This window comes from Typopeltis vanoorti, chromosome 11, assembly GCF_054136105.1.
Source record: "Typopeltis vanoorti isolate ZY-2024b chromosome 11, IOZ_Tvanoo_1.0, whole genome shotgun sequence".
Lineage (NCBI taxonomy): Eukaryota > Metazoa > Arthropoda > Arachnida > Uropygi > Thelyphonidae > Typopeltis > Typopeltis vanoorti.
The window spans coordinates 120,627,588-120,648,061 of NC_143559.1; the positions used below are offsets into that span (position 1 = coordinate 120,627,588).

The 20,474-nt window shown below is 36.6% G+C and overlaps 1 protein-coding gene across 1 annotated transcript in view; it reads right to left on the minus strand.

Annotated features, from left to right (window-relative positions):
• Set8 (SET domain containing 8) overlaps positions 1-20,474 on the minus strand; it is a 100,494-nt gene that overhangs the window by 70,044 nt on the left and 9,976 nt on the right. Inside the window, exon 2 of the mRNA XM_090400052.1 lies at positions 10,439-10,720. Coding sequence (XP_090256178.1) covers positions 10,439-10,720 — 282 coding nt within the window. The remainder of the gene's footprint in view (positions 1-10,438; positions 10,721-20,474) is intronic.

Here is a 20,474-nt window from a genome sequence, read left to right on the forward strand (position 1 = left end):
TAACAAATCCATGTTCATTCTCACAAATAACATTATCCTCATCTGCCCAATACTGTATATAATCCCTCATTAATTTCTCCAAGACCTACAGCATTCTTCCACACTCCAAGGGTGGTAGCAGACTGGAAGTGTCTAATTACAGCAGCACTATTTCACCTTCCTTCCATTCCTTGGGTACCTTTCCCACAGCCAGACTTTTGAAGAGCCAGGTCAATGGAGCTGTCAGTTCTTTAGCACATTCTCTCAAAATCCGTGGTGAAATAATACCATCCAATCCCACAGCTTTACTGGTATCCAAAGTACTCAATATTTGGAACACATTCTCCTACTGCACCTCTAAACTCTGAACCTGCTCTATCCCTGTAGTATTACAACCTTATTCTCCAAGATGAAATACTCCAATAAAGTGCTCATTGAACAACTCCACTATGTCTTCTGCATCAGTCACTCTATTCCCATTTTTATCCCACGATGTCATTCTTCCACAATCGTTTCTCTTCCTACTGGCCACATTGCTAAAAAATTCCCTAGGAATTTCTTTATCTTAGTGCCAATCTCTTCTCATATTCCAATTTTGCCTTCATCACCATACTGGTCACTCTCCTGGTCTGCGTCTTTTATTCTTCGTGTACCTGCTCTCCGCTTGTCTTCTTATATCTCTTCTATAATCTCTTTTTCAACTGTAGTTCCTGTTTGATATTGTTTGTAATCCACTTTACACCAAATTGTGCCTGCTTCTTTGTTGTGGGATATAGCTTACTATTGCTGCTAACAAATATTCCTTCACAATTTCCCATGCACTAATGATATCCTGGCCTTCCAATTCTGAGGCAATTCAAGGAAAAGGAACTCAAGCCTGTAGCAATCAGAAATCTGGCATCTTTAAGTCAACATTTGCTTTTGCTTGGAAAACAAAATATGGATTTTTCGGGCTTCTGCTCAATATAATGTGTGTGTTATATTCTTTTGATTTATACTACATCACTGGTCTATGGAAATATATCATTCATCAATTTCCTAAATATACCACAAAGGGATACTATGATGACAGATCTGTATTACTACTAGTTTCTTATCAATCTTATAAGACTCAGCTAACTGCATCAATCTACTCAGATCTGGTCTTTTTTCAGCTATTCTCCATTAAAAATTAGTTCTGTTAACCTTTCCTTTCTCGTTTTGTTTCGGTGGCCATACCTTAGGTAGAATCATATACTCATTTTTACTACCTTAATTTTTCTTACTCCCATATCGAAAGTCTCTGGATAAGAAATCATATCTGACCAAGTGTTTTATTTCCAAACCAAAGGTCAGATTCATAGGTTAAAATTAATTGTATAGTGTCTTTCTTCTTCTCCTACAGAATAAATTTCCACTTAATATCAAGGCCCTCTTTTCCCACATATTTCACTCTGGTTAATTTTTACATAAAAATGAAGATTTTGAATAATGAGCTCTACATTCAGCAATTCTAAAACCCAAAGTTTGGTTCATATATACGAAATACCTTCTTAAGCCATCTGAATACTACATCCAATTCACCAAGAGACTGAAAACACTCTTCCTTTTCTGGACAAACATCTTCCCTCAGACTGTCTTTCTTCACAGTCTACTGTAAAACTACGTACACAGGCCAATATGTGCAAGAGTCATACCACCATCTAACACAAAAACTAGGAATCATTAGCACTCTGAAGAACAGAGCTCTAACAATTGCTTTGCTGCACAAGCTCTTGAAAATGAATTTGAAATAATAAGCAAAACATTTATTAGGAACAAGAATAGGAAAAGTAACAGAATCCTTACAAGAATGCTACCAAAAATAAGGATTACAAAAAGGCAATAACAATTCCTTACATAAGGGGAATATCTCAGAAAATAGAACACTGCAAAAATATAATATTAAGGCAATTCAAACCACTCACAAAATTAAAATGCCTACTTTGCTGCTGCTATACAAAATCCAGTGCAATGTAATTCACCCTACATAAGGAAAACAGGATATGCAATTTCAATAAGAAAAGATGAATGCAATACTAATATTTGTAAATATTAATATTGAAAAGAAAAAGAAAAGGATGATAGACTCTAATAACCCCCAAACACAAAAAACCTGGACATACATCAATTTATAACAAATGGTCAATGGACAAGAAACACAACCAAATAACAACAGCTCCGTAGAAAAGAATTTAACTAATAACAATTGATGTAGTTCCACGTAGCATGGAATTAGTTTTTAAATTTTGCATTTTTCTTTTCTATGCCAGAGGTCAATGGCAAACAGAGCACTTGTGCTACAGCTTATAAAGTGATTGCAGTATAACCTGTGTCCCCCCATGTATATGTATTCCCGATAATGATCTTGATATAAAGGTTGAAATAATGAGTGTTATTTTATCTTAGATTTAAATAAAGTAATTGCTTTAGTTTGTCTCCATAATTCTATACAATGAATTGTATATAACTAGTTTAGTGTTTTAGCTCATTTCTTTCTTAAATATAAATTTCTATATAAATTTATTCAACTGGCTCTCCACTATATGCACTTTGCTTATTCTATTCTCTATTATTATATCTGACCTTCACAGAGTCACAGGACTTGTCGTGGGAAGTGTATATTCTTTGATGCGTGTTTCTCACTCCTCTATTCACACACTCCTTATACAGCTTCCAGGGAGGGCCTCTAGTTCTAGCCTTGCCTCCTTATACTCCCTGAAATATCTCCTCCACATTAATCTGATAACAACCCCTCACCAAGTTATGTCTTAATTAGATCTCCTTTTCTTCTATTCACAATTCTGTAAGCTGCATTCCCTCAATCTCTCTTCGTATCTGACATTCTATAGACCTGATACTAATTTGGTAAACCTTCTCTAAACTTTCTCCAATATATCCTCATCCCTCTGAAAACCAGGTGATCAAATCTGTTCACAGTACTTCACATGTGGCCTGATCAAAGTCTTATGCAAGGAAACCATAACCTCTTTACTTATGCATGCCAATGTCCTCTCCATTATTGCCAGATGCATTTTAGCAATGTGATCCCCTAAACTTCAAGTCTCTGTTCACCATCACTCCCAGATCTCTCATCTCCTCCACTTTCTTCAAAATTTCTCCATTAATTGTATACTGGACATCCCAACCTTGCCAACCAAATTTCAAGACCTTGCACTGTGCAACATTAAACTGACAGCTCCACCACTTATTAGCCTACTCACATAGTCTATTCAGATCCTCCAGCAAAGCCATGTCTGCTCTACTTCTCACAGCTCTTCCTAACTTTACATTATTGATAAACAGCTGCACATCTTTAGTTAAGCCAGTCCCAATGTCAAAGTTAAACAATAATAGTCTCAAAACAGATCCTTGTGGCACTCCGTTAGTGACCTTCCTCTTTTGGAATACCACTCATCCATACACAATCCTACATATACACTCTATACGCATGCATATTTTACATATTTCCATAGTTAATTGCCTTTTCACTAAAAATTGTGTCTAAATAGCTATATTAGTGTAGACAATGTTGATTCACTGGTCCAACAACAATCCAGACAGAGCCTTCCAGATCCACTTCACAAACGTGTGTGGTGGAGTTTAGAATAAGTTGCCCTAAACATGTGTTCCTCATTATATCATTTTCAAAGTGATTTCCCATCTAAATTTCATCAAGTGAAACCATAACAGCAACAGTAATATCACTGCAAAACCTGTAAGTATGCTAAGCACCCTGTAACAATCTTTTTATTAGTTCAAAATCCAAAATGTGCAAGCACCCACTAATGCCTACCTATTTACATGGGAAATCACAGAAAGCAAAGATGGTGGTAACAAAGCCTAATTCCAGGCATAACACAGGCAACCTGCACACTGATTTACCCAAAGATGCTATCGAATTTGCACCTACAAACTAGATGTCATAGCCATAAGAAAAAAAAGTCTTCTGTGCACCCCCCCCCCTCCACTGGTTGCACGTTCACTGCATAAAGTTGACTTGACATACAGATTTCTTGTGAACCTGAACCAGCCTTCCTTCAGTACAACAGTTCTTGAATTTAGAAAAACGCACTAAAAGTCTCGAACAGTGCCACATTGCTATCAATGAAACTTTCTCCTGTAAAATAAAAACTGACTGAATCCAAATGAGAACAAATCTATGATCAAACCTTGATGAAAAAATCACCTGCCACTGATACCAGTCAGCCTGGTAGTCTCATCATGTCAATGGTGAACGAGTTGATTGAGGCCAAAAACAAAAAATACAGTGCTATAATCCTAAACTTCCACAGTAAAAATGATGAAACACTGAAGGATGACATCAAACTAATTGAAATGTGGGATTAAAGCCACATTTCAATTAGTTTGATGATGTCATCCTTCAGTGTTTCATCATTTTTGTTGTGGAAGTTTAGGATTATTCCCTCCCACTAAATCACCGAATGCCGCCACTTTGGGTCCAAGAACAAAAAAAGGATGAAAAGAACTTCCTGTGACTGGTGAAAGTAACCTGTGACTCAATGGTGAGCATATCAAAATTAATGGTGGCTGTCAGCAACTTCAGAGGGTCTTCTGATCCACAAATTGACTTCACTAGTAACAGGAAGAAAAATGAGAAAGAACTGGTTACTAGATGTTTAACAGAGATGTGTGTTAGACATAGTATAATATTTTAAATAACAACTTCACACACGTGAGAGAAAACTAAATAGAATTTATTACTCCATTTAGTTTTCTCTTACATTTGTGAAGCCATTATTTAAAATATTATACTATAAAAATGACAAAGCACTGATGAAATGTGGAAGTTTAGGATTATAGCACACTACATATGATGGTGAAAATGGTTCCTTGTGTTCTAACTATGCAACTAATGCTGGGGTTCCACAAAGTTCTGTCCTCACACACGATCTTCCTATATATCAATGACCTGTTCCAGCTGACCACCAATCCAATACACAGTTTTGCTTATGACAGCACGCTATATTCCTCCTTGTCACCTGATAAACCTTGCACCACACACACACCATCACAACTTACAGAACAACCATCACCTCTATAACCCTAAATTTGAATCTCCAAATCATTCTGCAATGGAGCTCTGATAACCTTGTCAATTTCAATGCCTGCAAAACACGGTTCTACCTTAAAACACATTCTTCCAGCCTTGCCTTTGATAACACACAAATCTCTAGACAAGATGAGATTTCTCTGCTTGGTGTCACCCTCACATCAAGCCTCTCCTCGCAAAAACACATTATAGCCAATGCCTCTTCAGCACCTAAAAAATTAGGATTCCTCTTTCACTCATCTCTGATATGCAAAAGAGAAATCCTAATTTTTTGATTGCTCAAAAGAGGAATTCTAACTCACTCCAACAACTTTCGTACAGGTGTTTAGTATCTGCTGCATGCATCTTCTATAAATATTTCCATAGCAAGTGTTTGTGGGAACCAGTATCAATAATTCCACCCCCCCAACAAATATGTTAAAATGTGTAGCTGCTGCCCAACATCCCTTCATAGTCCAACTCCTAATCCACACAACCAGTTTCCCTCCTCTTTCATTGCCATTGTTGCACTCTGGAGAAGCCTCCACTCCTGCATGTTTCCAAGGAATACAATGCACAGGCCTTCAAATGTAATGTGAACAAGTTCCTCTTTACTCAAACCTCTTCCCATATGTAGTAATAACTTATTACAGGTCAACCAAGTACCTCTCATGTATAGATCTAAAAAAATAAAAAAATACACAACAGGAAAAAACTGCATTCATAATACATTTTATATTTTCTATGTTTGTACTATTCTCATAGTTTTTACTTATTTTGTTTGTTCTGGCATTGATTTTCATAAAATTTGTAATGTGTCCCTATCCCCAAGTCAGAGGAGAAAACATCTGAAAAAAATGGGCAGACGTCATGTCAAATGGATCCAAGACCAATGGGGGAAGGCGTCGGTACTGTTTACAGATAAGTCCTGATTTGCTCTACAAAGTGATATCAGGTATGTTGCGATCTGGAGAAAAAACAAGGGACTTGTTATCATCTTTCTAATATCTATGAAAAGGAACAACATAGTGGAGGTAGTGTGATGGTTTGCTGAAACATCTTGTTAGGTGGATGCTCCAACCTGTATATTCTTCCCAAAGATGATGGGAAGAATATACAGGTTGGAGCATCCCGTACCCAATAACAGAACCACAAATGCTGCAATTTATAGAGATGGTATTTTGGATCCCTATATTCATCTATATAAAAATGGGTCAGATGGGTGTAATAGGAGAAACATTTATCTTACAAGATAATAAGGTTCATCCTCATCAAGTGAAGCTCATGGACCAATATCTTCAAGAAAATACTATTGTATAAACTGGCCAACCAGGTCTCCTGACCTTGATCCTACTGAGCATGTCTGGTATGCTCTAGATGTTGCCACTCTCAACCACCCACTCCTCAAACCATGAGGATTTAGGAGAGCTTTGCAGGAGCAATGGTTATTACCAACTAAGCTCCTGGACACCATTATAAATAGTATGAATAGTCATTGTGAGAACAACTGCTGTGAGGGGGGGTGACCACATTTCCTGATCACATTTTCAATTTGACAATGTCTTCACGTACCCAATTGTTTACTGAATTAAACTATTTCTTTACAATTTTTGTGGGTGTTTTTTTCACATCTCATATCATGCTGCTTTTCACCAAATTGTATAAAACTTTATCATGCAATTTTTTAATTATCATGTTTTTTTGTATGTTCCTTAATTTATGGAAATCAGTGTATATATCCATGCCCACAGCAGGATATATACACTGTATTAACTAAGTATTCCACTTGGTTAATCAGGCTAGCACTTTATATTCCATGTTTAGTATAATAACATAACTACTTCTTCCTTCTTCTGATCGGTGTTACCTGATGACGGTACTTTATTATTCAGAGGTATCTTACTTGTTTTGGACTTCTTTGACCTAACACCAATTACCTTAAAAAGGTATTTCTGTAGTTCCTGTACTACTTCCATCTCTTTTCCATTGATGCTTCTAAGGCTAATAATGCCTGTCTTCCCTTCTGCTATGTCGAGTTGTTCTAGTAGATGACTTTTCATTGTTCACCCTGATGAACACTGAAAAGTAGATGAAAAGTGAATGAGGAGTGAACAAGGGAATATGTTTTTCCAAACAATGACCCATATGGTATGACATTTCATCATGTTTTATCATTACAACTGCCGTTAGTTTAAGTCACGTGGAATACAATGTGGTTGGCGGAGTCTCAAACTGCCTGTTCAGTATTCAGCTGAATGCTTAATAACATGGTGCACCACAAGAAGGTGACGATTGGAAATTTGGTCAGAAGTCCCCAGTCAGTTCTCCACTTTCCTTACAAATTGCATGGTTGTCTCAGCCCAGTTATCTAGCTCTGACTCCTAAGCAATTTATATACTTCTTTAAATTATTCCAGAAATGTTAAAGAACGGTTTTCATATACAAGAAACAAAAAAAAAAAAAAAAGATAAGAATTAGATAAAGATAATTCAATTAACAATGCTCAATTATAAATTAAAGATACCAAGAAATTATATTCTTGGCTTAACCCTTTATCTAAGTATAAGCAAACAAAGTTTGCACCTGAAGTATTTTCAGGACAGGGCAACTTATATATACAGAGGCTAATGACTTCACATCAATTGCCTTAGTATCCCATAACGTAAAGCCCATTTCCTTATGGACATGTATAATGCTATGCATTATGGGAAGGGTCACTACCCAGACCAGTTTCGACCTTTATTGAGGTCTCATCAGTGGGAGCCAGACCCAGAGGTGATACCAAGATTGGAGTAATGCACAAGTCATATTTCCTTGGATAAAGAATTAAAACAAGAATATAATTTCTTGGCATCTTCAATTTATAGTATAACCAAGTGAAAAAACTTCCAACAAATGCTCAATTATCATCTAATGAAATGGCCTGAAGATTATTGCTGAGAACTCCAGAGAGCAGTATCCAACTTTCATAAGCTGATAGTTATACTACTTGAATTACTGCTATGGATCACAAGGGAACACTTGTGATCCTCACATTACATTATCATCCGTCTAATTTAACACATTCATTGCCAATCACGCGATATTGCGCGATGCGAGTTCTCACCAAACGGCCGATCATGCGTTATCGCATGGACGTCGCTATCAAGTAAAAAAAATTTGGCCACCACACGAAATTCCAATTTTCAGCTTGGCAATGAACATGTTAAGAGGAATAAGGCAAAATAAAACAAATGATGCTATCACATAAGCACATGATGCTGCTAAGAAAAGTGCAGAGAACTTCCTACACTAGAAGTTAATATTTCCAAAATAAGAAAGACAATTTGAAAGAAAGATGCCTATGTATCCCTATGAAAATGCATATGCCTTCAGAGCACCAGACCACCAGAAGGAACTGGAAAAAAAAAGTCTAGAAAAAAGTTACTCTCATCACTGACTAGAACTTTTTTCTAGATCTCAGTATGAGTTAGTCAATCTTTCATACACAGACAAGTAATTTTTCCTCCTGGAAACTTGCATTTTTAATAGTAGAACTTACATTATTTCAGACAATAGTATGTATCTTTTAGGGTTTAGGAACATGAGATGGCAACAACTGTCTGTTGTACTTTCTCACTCTTCCTCTTCCAAAAAATCTTCTGTAAGTTAGTTAAGGCTAAGGGAGTTTAAACCTAATCCCTTTGGAAATACAAGACATTAGTAGATTTTTTATTTAATTCAAAAAGGTATGCAATTGCAGATAGTGAAGTTGAATTCTGAGGCGAGTATTATTGATAAACATTTATTAATATATAACAGAATTATATCATTATTTAATTTTAACAGTACAATAAGAAAAATATAAAGATATTTGGTTTTAATTAAATTTTAAACTATTAAATTTTCCATTATATTTTGTGACACATGGATTACAAAAATTGTGCAACCCATATGTTAGTCCATAGCCCAGTTGGTAATAATGAGGTTCTTTCATTAAAACATGGATATGAATCCCATCTAGAATGCGAAAAACCTTTATAAGGGCTTTTTAATTAGAGAGGGAGTACACTATTTAAAGACCTAGAAGACTATGCTGATAGAATTAAAAGCCCAATCATTAATTTGGTTTCTATGAAGCTAAGTTACATGACCATGACAGGTTATTACGCCTAACATGTTAGCTAAAATTGAATCATTTTTAATAGACTGCAGAAAAAGTTGAAAAAATAAAATCAGTTCCAAGTCATAACTGATAACACAGCTTCACTTTATATAACCAATGATTATGTACATAGTACAAATACAAGTGTTTAAATTGTATTCCTTCTTAAATTAACAAAGAGTGAAATTATAAATCGACCTGAATTTTTTGAAGCTTGAAGATTACCTATAAATGTTATTTGCAATTTTCAGACTTTTTTTTTATTTTTTTTTTTTTTACACTTATCACAAAGCTTCTAAACTCTGAGCTTCCTCTCCTATATCATAATTGCATTTTTTTTTTCTTTTTTTTTTGGGGGAAAAAAAAAAATCAGCTAATGCCTTTTATTTTCCTTAGGGGAAGTAGGAAAGGTCCTATCTAGCTTATGGAGACTGAGTGGACAGTTCAATCTCCACCAGTAGCCAATCAGAAATAGCTGGCCCAAGGCTATCACTAATTATAAGTTATAAGTGACAACTGTTGAAGAGACTGGCAAACAAGTGCTGTCATCTTTTTTTTTTTTTTTTTGAGAGGAAAGAAATTATGTAAATACAAACTTCTAACTCCAAAACACTTCAGATGTCTGGTTTCTAGATTTCTTTCATTTATGAAAAAAATATTATAAAAAATATTTGAATAAATAAAAAATAAATAAACAAGTGATTTAAATAAACTTGAAAGAAACACATTTATGCTTTGCTGCCTTATTTGGCAGCAAATTAAGAACAGAATAAAGTCTGTTCTTAATAAAGAGCTAGCAGTGAAACTAACTGTAATGGACTGTTACAGTACATTATACACAAATCAAAGAGTAAGAGTTAACAAAAATCGTATGAATTCTCTGTTAGTGAATCCACAAGCTTTCCCCATAACTGACAGTACAGTGACAAATGTGATTCACCTTTGTTTTAGTGTAATTTTTAAGGAATAGAATAATGTACTTTTAAAACTGCAATTTTTTGGACTTCAGATTTTGAAATTTATAAAATATGTGAATTTCTGCCTCAGAATTTAAAATAAATTTATTCTGTTTTGCAACTAAAGTCAAAAATAGTTTGATTTCTCTGTAACAGAACAATTCTAGCTGTACCTCCATCTACACTTTGACTCTTCCTTTTTTAGTCCCATCTTTTCTTTTTTTTTTTTAAAGGTGACATAAAAAGATTATCTCATGTACACACACACACACACACACACACACTTACTTTTAACATTCCGACTACATGCTGAAATTCCATTCTGACATGCATTTGAAGGCAATGCAGCAGCATCTGGACTAGGAACAGGAACTTCCTGAGTATCACTCTTCTCTACAGAGTCCTTATTCTCAACAACAGATAGATTAATAAGAAAGTCTGATATTGGTTTGGTATTAGAAACTGTTTCATCATGTTGCTTTTGAATACCACTGCTATGACCTGGTACAGTTTCTTCTACTGTGTTTTTTTTTGCACGTGGCTTAGCTTTGGGTTTCCTTTTTGACTTTTCTGAAATGAGAAAAAAATTAATTCAGATTTTTTTTTAATATTAAATGAAACTTTAAAACTTAACTCTTGAATGTGGAAAGTTAGTTTTAAATATTTTTCACCAAGCACATTTTCACCATCATTATTACCAATGCTGAAAAAAGTGCAAGTGCTCTAGTACAAGATGAATTACAAACAAAGAAAATTTATTATTTAACTAGGAAATTTTGCTTACTCTCATCATTAGGATGTGCAGTATATTGCTAAGCAGCTAGTAGCTTGTCAATGGTTGACAAGCAAGCAAACAGATTGGTTTGTATTACATGCCAAATATTCAGTAGCTAGGTATCATGTCATACAAAAGAAAGACACTGTACTGATAATGCCTAGTTTGCTAAAGGAGACCATAAAAAAGATTGAGTAGGCTATCTAAACCCACAGAGGATAGGTCAAGCTATTGTAGTATATAGCAATTTAGGAAATATGTGTATGCATGTGTATATGGAATAGTTTCCACAGGCCAACTGCTAGATAGTACAGAAGACCAAACTTGATGGCAACGTGTTGTCTGGAGGCTTCCTGATCAGTTGGGAATAGTACTGATGCTGCTTATTCTACCAGGTCAAGCCTAGAGGAAGTCCAAGTATAGTTACATGCAGGGGATGTTGTCAAGACCACACATGGAGTGGAGTCTGGACACTTCCTGTGTTGGTGTTATGTGAATAAGTCATTTGCTGTAAGTTCTTGATCTTGAAGTTTTCAACTTTAACTCAAACATGAAAGATACCTCAATAAATACTGATACCTTTGCAAATGTAAAACATGAGTGGTTTGCATCAAAACAACATCTAAACCAAAGAAAAAAAAAAATTTATACAATGAAAAGCACTTCAACATTAATTTCACCAATGTCTCAGACTGGGACATCAATACAAACAGCTGTGATCTTTTCATCTCAAAATGCATAACCTTACACTTTGCCACATCAAACTGACAGCCATTTGTCTTTGCCCAGAGTGCCAGTCTATCCAAATCATCCTGCAAAATTTTAACTATTAACTTTATTAATTATTGCCCTACCCAATTCTGCATCATCAGCAAACAACTGAATAATTCTTCTCAGTTCCTTTCCTATATCATTAATTAAACAGTAGAACCCTGTGACATGCCATGAGTCCCAGGACTCTACTCCTGAATAAACTGCCATCTAGAGACTCTCCATCAACCACCCTCTTATCCACTTCAACTTTATATCCCTCCCCATGTGCTGCAATTTATTAATTAGAATTCCATGAGGCATCCTGTCAAAAGCATTTACAAAGTCTAGCAGCAATACTATAAACCCATTACCTTCACCCAACTCAGCTATCACTATACTACAAAATGTGAGCAAGTTACTAAAGCATGACCTACCATTCACAAAAGAAACCTGCTTCCCATACAGTATCACATTTCTGTCTATTCCTATATTTTGCTCTTGACCAACTTCTTCAGCACCTTGACAATTACCCATAATATGCTGATAAGTTGGTAATTTGCTACATCAGTCTACAAGCCTCCTTTATGTAATAGAACTATTTTCTCCTCTTTCCATTCACTTGTGATTAACCCAGAGCCAAGACTTAGATTACATAATGTGGTTAAAGGCACTGCTAATTCTCTGGCACCTTCTCGTAAAACTTGAATTGCTATACCATCTAATCCCATAGTGGCATTCACATCAAGGTTCTGTAATATGCTATGCACCTCTAGTTCATTTACCTCAGTTTCCATATAGGCCTTTGCCTTTCTTGTCACTGCAATATCTCGACCTGGATGATATACTCTTGCAAAGTGTTCACTTAGTAATTCTACTATTTTGTCCGATTCAGTTATTTGCCTACCATCGGCATTCGTTAAAATATTAAAATTCTGCCATAAACATTCCTTCTTTTACTGAAAGAACTCTTTGGGATTATTTTTGGCCTGTACTGCTAATTTCCTATCATACTTTGCTTTTCTTACCTTTTTTACTTTTTTTTTTTTTTAGGTCCAGCTTGATGATGGTATTCATTTTACTCCCAATTGATTTATCCCTCTGACTCTAGGTATACAATCTGCTATTATCTCCCTCAAACACTCCTTAACACTTCCCATGCACTATCAGCACAACAAGGAAATAATCTAAGCAATCTCCTAAGCTGGTCATACTTGCCAGCCCTGTAATTCCACATATACCCCCACTCTCTCTTAACTGAAAATCCCACACATTCAGACACCTCTCAGGCCAAGACCATATGAACTCTCTCACCAACTAGTGGGAATGTGGTCATATTGGTTATAGACAAATGCTCTGATGCAATTACTAGATCAAGCATTCTCAACCCTCCCCCCAGTACATTCTATCACATGCTACCTATTATCTCTTACTAAGTGCACAAATTCCATTTCCTTCCTTCCTCCCATGTGTCTTTTCCTCCTTCCAGTCTCTGTTCCCATAGTGATGATGATGCCAGGAACATTTAGAACAAAGAGAAGTTGAAGTCCCCCCCCCTAATAATTATCTGCCCTCCACTCATTGAGCTTATTTGCTGAAGCATACTATCCCCATAATCCTTGACATCCTCAGGTCTATAGAAGCAATCAACTGTATATTTTGTTCTGCTGGCCACTATCTCAGACCAGATGGCCTCAAATGTACTATTATCACCAGCCTGCAGTTGAACTCCTATGCTCTTTGGTTGCAGTTCATTGACTATCATCAGTAATACTCCTCCCCCATTCTTTTCTACCATCCCTGAAAACACCATAGCCTTCACATTCTATCCTACTATCTATATAATTTTCTGTTAGGCATATCTCATTAATGCCAATAGCCTTTGGCCAGGTTGCACTATCCAATGCCAAAAGTTTCTCCCCCCTTGTTCTAAATGTACCTGGTATTAGTGTACATAAAGTGCAATAGCCACTTGAGACCACTGCTGTCCTTATGCTTGATACTAACTATCCCATTCTAGTTTACCAGTGGTACTAACTTAGGCATTTTTTGCACATTCTTACACTCAACTGCCTCACTGGTATCTGTGTACTTGCTCAACAGCTTCTCACCAATAAAAGCTCTAGTTTCCCTGATTTTGCACATCCACTTTCACTTTATTCAGCAATAATTTTTTCCAGACTGTGAACACCAAATCCATTCAGATGTAAATCATCCATCTTGAATAAATCTTTTCATCCAAACTCATCTGCAAATTCTACATTATTACTCCTGCATAACCTATGGATCGATTAATTCACCATTACGATCCTCCTCAATTCAACTCTGTCATACTGCAGCAACTGACTCACTATCTTAACACACTTTTTTTTTTTTTTTTTGCAACTTTCAGTAACCCTTTCATGTCCTCCCTCATAACATACTTTTCTCCTTTCAAATCATTCGTTCTGGCCAATTATGTAAGTTTCTTGCTTTTAGCCCTTTCAAAATAAGTTTTAGACATGCAGATAGTTTACTTGCAGTTATTTTGGGATACTGTATTTAATAAATAAAAAAAAAGAGAGCAAGCTTGTTCAAGTGGAATGGGGGAATAAATGTTTCTTATGCCAATAACAATTACTTTAGTGATATGCTCAGTGCAAATGTTTAGATGAAAAGACTAAAAACAATAATCCAACCAAGGAAATGAGAGAATGGGACTGAAGAAATTCGACAGTTAAAGAGAAATAATTAAAGTTCAGAATGGTTGGTGGTATTAGGGGAGCAACAGAGATGACAAATGAATATGATAGAATGGAATTGAGAGATTTTTAGTCAAAGAAGATCTAAGTTGGAATTTAACTCAGACATGGTATGTCAGAGCAAACACATATACACAAATCCCGCTTTGAGAGACAAAAGGAATAAAGAGAATCAATTGGGGAAACTGAGGCGAGTAATGCTTTAGGAAGCTGAAATTTGAGTTTCTGTTAAAAAAAAGTATGTGTGGTTTTTGCACATTGCAAGTAGAGATAAACACTTTTAAAACTAAGACCAAGTACATTGGTGAAGTGACTCTGGAAGGTTAACTTAGATTAATACTATATTAACTTTTACAAAGAGAGTTGGATTATTATTTATTTGTGTTTTGGCATATGAGTATGTGGTGTTTCTCTTTGATCTACATACCAATTTAGCCTTTCAAAATTGTATTCATGCTAATTCCTTAGTTTTTGTTTTAGTGTCCAATAACTATATATTATTATCAGGGACGGCTCATGCATAGGCAGTGCAGAACTGCAGCACCCCCAATTTTTCTCGATATATAAATATATTTATTAATTTATTTATATTTGCATGTAATATTTAATTTTATCATCAACAATCCTATACAATTCTCTTATTTTGTATAAAAAATAATAAAAATCCATCTTGTAGAACTTAGGAGAGCGAAGGACACTAGCAGCACTGTGTTTACCACAGTGTCATATTGCTACGCATGCAAGCATATGCACGTCATAGTGAGATGCGAGCTATTAGCATAATGCGGCACTGTCCGTCACGCAGTTCCACTGTTGTTTATATGCAGTTTGCGCCAGTAGTAGTGTGTTTGTAGTGCTTATCGTGTTTACTCTGCCTCTTTAAATATTTGGACATTACAATTAAAGGAATGGACTTTATTTTTAAGTAATTTTGAATTATACTGAATTGTATAATTTTATCAATAATAACCAATATTTTTTCATGAAACAAAACAAGAAGAATATATTTTATTTTTAAGTAATTTTGAACTGTATAATTTTATCGATAATAAACAATGTTTTTTTATGTTTAATTTTTTTTTAATTTTTACCATAATTTTGATATTTTATCCAAACAGATATATACTGTACTTACAGTGTGTATGCATATTTCGAAAGTTGCAGCACCCCCACGATTTCAAGCCACGAGCCGCCACTGATTATCATCACACCCTCCATGAGTCAAACACTCATCGTGCAGTTCATTCAACTAACAATATATTTATCATGCCGAATCTTAAAATCCTTAATACTCCCTACATTAAAAACATATTCCAGCAATGAGTTTCATTCAACTGCAACTCTCCATATAAAAAATCTACACCGACCATCTCTTCTTCACCACACTCTTTTTATACATATAAAAGAAAGAGACATTAAAATTAGAAAAAAAAATTAGAAATAAAATTGGAAGCATTAAAATTAGTTTTCAATCCTTTCTTAGTGCTATAAATATTCCATTAAACCTCAAACATAATTAACAATGCTAGCAAGGCTGTTAGAATGCAAAAGAACAAAGTGAAAAAGTTGATTATTTTGGGTGGAAAAAATAATATGGTATGAGAGAAGATATGAGAGTTACTGCAAGCAGCAAGAGAAGAGTGAGAGAGTTAAGATAGTGAGTCTTTTGTCATGGTATGACAGAGATGACTTGAGAAGGAGGGCCATGATAGCGAATGACTCTATGTATACGTTGTGCAAGAGGAATGATGTGGAGTTTGTGGATGTATGGAGCAAGTTTAATGGATGAAAGGACTTTGAATGGTTTGTATTTGAATGGACTTGGTGTTTGGTGTCTGGAAAAAGTGTTGATGAATAAAGTGAGACTAGTGTGCAAAATCAGGGAAACTGGAGTTGGGGGGGGGGGGGCTGTTGAGCAAGTATACCAATATTAATGAAGCACTTGAGTGTATGTGCAAAAAATGCTCAAGTTAATACCACTAGTAACAACTCAGGATGGAATAGTTAGTATAAAGCATATGTACAGTGGTGGTTCCAAGAAACTATTACACTTGATGCATGCTAATGCCAGGGGCATTCAAAACAAGGGGCAGGAGGTATTGGCCTTAGTTAATTCTTCTTGGCCAAAGGTTACTGGCATTAGTAAGATGTGGCTGACAGAAGATGAGTTGGTGTGATAGCATGTGAAGGGTATGGTATATTTTCAGGCAGGATAAAGAGAAAAGAATGGGGAGGGGGGGGTATTGTTGATAGCTGATGAACTGCAACCAAAGAGAGTAAGAGTTCAATTGTAGGTCAGCAAAAACAGTGCATTTGAGGCTAGTAGGACAAAATATACAGTTGGTTGCTACTATTATTATTTATTATTTTTTTCAGGCTACTCCAGGGAGTCCTTAGACTCATCGAGGGAGGCCCTAACATCATGTCACACAACTATACGCCATTCTCACAGTATCTATCATACCTTGCCTTGAACTCGCTCACTGTCATAGCACCCACAACAGACTCTGGCAGCTTATTCCACTCATTTACCACTCTAACAGTAAAGAACCCAGCTCTAACACCACTGCTAACCACACTCTTGCCCAGCTTCGATAGGCGTCCCCTAGTTCTCCCACCACCAGTCCTGATCTCAAAAATATCCTCTGAATTAATCTTATAGAATCCTTTTAGCAATTTGAATGTCTCAATCATATCTCCCCTTTTCCGAATATCAACCAGTTTCTGCAACCCACAAATCTTCAACCTGTTCTCATATGGTTCATTCCATAGACCTGCTATCATCTTAATCACTCGCCTCTGGATCCTCTCCACCTCCTCCCCATCAAGAAGGAACCGAGGTGACCAAATCTGGGCACAGTAGTCAAGATGAGGTCTTATCAAGGCTCGGTACAGAGGTACAATAACTTGCTTGTCACTGCTCGTTAAGATATTTTTCAACAACCAAGTGAGTTGATGAGCTGATTTAGCTACTTTCACAATGTGCCCCCCAAACTTCATCTCCCTATCCACCAACACTCCCAAGTCCCTGGCCTCATCAATCTCTTGGAGTACAGTTCCACCCATGTGGTATACTGCTGCTAATCTTTTCACCCCAAAATGCATAACCTTACATTTTGTCACATTAAATTGACATCCATTCTCCTTAGCCCAGAACTCCAATCTATCTAAGTCATCCTGCAAGACTTTGACATCTTCTGCATTCACTATTGCCCTCCCCAACTTTGCATCATCAGCGAACAAATGAACTGTTCCACTTAGATCCTTCCCTATATCGTTAATAAACAGATTAAACAGCAGTGGTCCAAGAACAGAACCCTGCGGCACCCCACTAGTAACAGGCTGTCTTTTGGACTCCACTCCTGAATAAACCACTCTTTGATATCTCTCCATCAACCACCCACCTATCCATCTCACCAACCTTATATCCATTCCCATATGTTGTAGTTTACAGATTAGAATTCAATGTGGTATCCTGTCAAATGCCTTTGCCAGGTCCAGCAGTATCACTGTAAACCCATTTCCCTTATCCAGTTCAGCCGTCACTTTGTTATAAAACTTGACCAAGTTACTCAGGCATGATCTACCCTTTACAAAGCCATGCTGTCCCCTGTACAGTATCTCATTTTCATCAATCCATTCCTGTATTTTTCTCTTGACTACTTTCTCCAAGACCTTGACAACACCTCCTGATATGCTGATCGGTCGGTAATTTGCAACCATAGTCTTAGATCCTCCTTTATGCAATGAAACTATTTTCCCTTCTTTCCCCGCCTTCAAGACTAAACCAGACCCGAGACTCAGATTAAACAACATGGTCAAGGGCACTGATAATTCCTTAGCCGCTTCACGCAAGACCCGTGCCGGTATACCATCCAATCCCACAGATGTATTCACATTAAGGTTCTGTAATAGACTATTCACCTCCACTTCATTCATCACAATTCCCGTATAAACTAATGGCTCCTTCATTTTTTCAATGTCACTACCTGGATGATATACTTTTGCAAAGTGCACGATCAGTAACTCCACTATATCGACTGGTTCAGTGACTTCCTTACCATCGTCATTCCTTAAAATCATTTTGCCATGTACAGTTTTTTTCTTGCTTGCAGCATATTGAAAGAACTGTTTGGTATTCTCTTTTGCTTGCATAGCTAGTTTCCTTTCATAATCGGCTTTTGCTGTTTTTACCACACTTGTTACCCTTCTGGAATGCACTTTATACCGTTCATGTGCCTGCAGGTCACCCCTTTCTTTAAATTCCCTCCACAGTTGTTTCTTTTTTTGCAGCTCAAGCTTAATGGTATTATTCATCCATTTAACCCCTACTTGTTTTACTATTCGGACCCTAGGTATACAATCAGCCATAACCTCCTGTAAATGCTCCTTGACCACTTCCCATGCTCTATCGATGTCCAGCCCTTGCAGTTGTACATGCCATGGCACCGATCCAAGCAATCTCCTAAGCTTCTCATACTTGCCAGCATGGAAATTCCACATATACCCTGTCTTAATCAAAAATTCCACACCTTTAGCCACCTACCAGGTCAAGACCTTATGATCACTCTCACCAATAGGTGGCAACATGGTCATATTCATTACAGTCAAATTGTGAGATGCTATTACCAGGTCAAGCACTCTCACACCCCTAGTATTTTCAATTACATGCTGGCTCGGATAGTTATCTCTTAATAATTGAATAAAATCCATTTCCTTCCTCACATGTGTCCTCTCCTCCTTCCAATTAATGTTACCATAATTAAAATCCCCCATAATAATTACCCTCCTTCCACTCATTTCATCAATTTGTTTATGCATACTATCTCCACCATCTATTCCATCACCTGGTCTATAGCAGCACCCAACTGTATATTTTATTCTGCCAGTCTCAATCTCACATCAAATAGCCTCAAATGAGCTCCTTTCACTATCCTGCAATACAACTTCAATTCTCCTTGGCTGCAGTTCATCAGCTATCATCAACAATACTCCTCCACAGCCATTTTATTCTCTCTGTCCCTCCTAAACACACTATAACCTACACATTCTATCCCACTAACTATATCATCTTTTGTCAGCCATGTTTCACTAATGCCAATAACCTGTGGCCAGGAAGAGCCAATCAAGGCCAAAAATTCTTCCTTCTTGTTCCTAATACTCCTGGCATTGGTATACATGAAATGCAGTGATCTCTTTGTCCCACCCCTATCTTGATGTGTTATTCTAAATGTCCCATTCCCATTTTTTGTCCTTAGTGCTGGCTCAGGTACATTGTATACATTTTTACACTCAACTGTCTCACTGATGTCTGCATATCCACTCCCCCCCCCCCAATCCTTGGTAGTTCTAGTTTCCCTGGTTCTGCACATCCATTTTCACTTCATTCAGCAACACTTTTTACAGTCTTCGCACACCAAGTCCATTCAAATGCAGGCCATCCATATTGTATAAGTCCTTTCGCCCATCAAACTCATTCCACACGTCCACAAATTCCACACTACACCGTCTGCATAACCTGCACATAATGTCATTTGCGATTATGGCCCTCCTTCTAAACTCCTCTCTGTCATACAGCGGCAACAGACTCACCATTCTAACTCTGTCACTCCTTTCAATACTATAGACCAGGGAATGTGAAGGAATGACGTGGATAGCATGCATCAGCAAATAAGCTTAATGAGTGGAAAGAAGGCAATTATTATGGGTGACTTCAACTATGAGAACACAGCTCAGACAGAGGAAACAACACGAGAGGAAGGAAATGGAATTTATTCAGTTACTATGCAATCATTACCTCATGTAGTATGTGATGTAATCTACTAAGGGTTTGAGAGCACTAGATCTAGTAAATGCATCAGAGAATTTGTCTGTAATCAAGATAACCACATTAGATCACTCTCACCAACTGGTGAGAGTGATCTAATGCTGGTTATCTTGCTGGTTAAGGCTGCCATTTCCCAAGACAAATAGATTAATTTGATTTGAGGATACAGGATTGTTCAACAAAATGGTTTGTTAAGACTGTAGTATTAAAGCACTGCAGATTTTGTTTAGA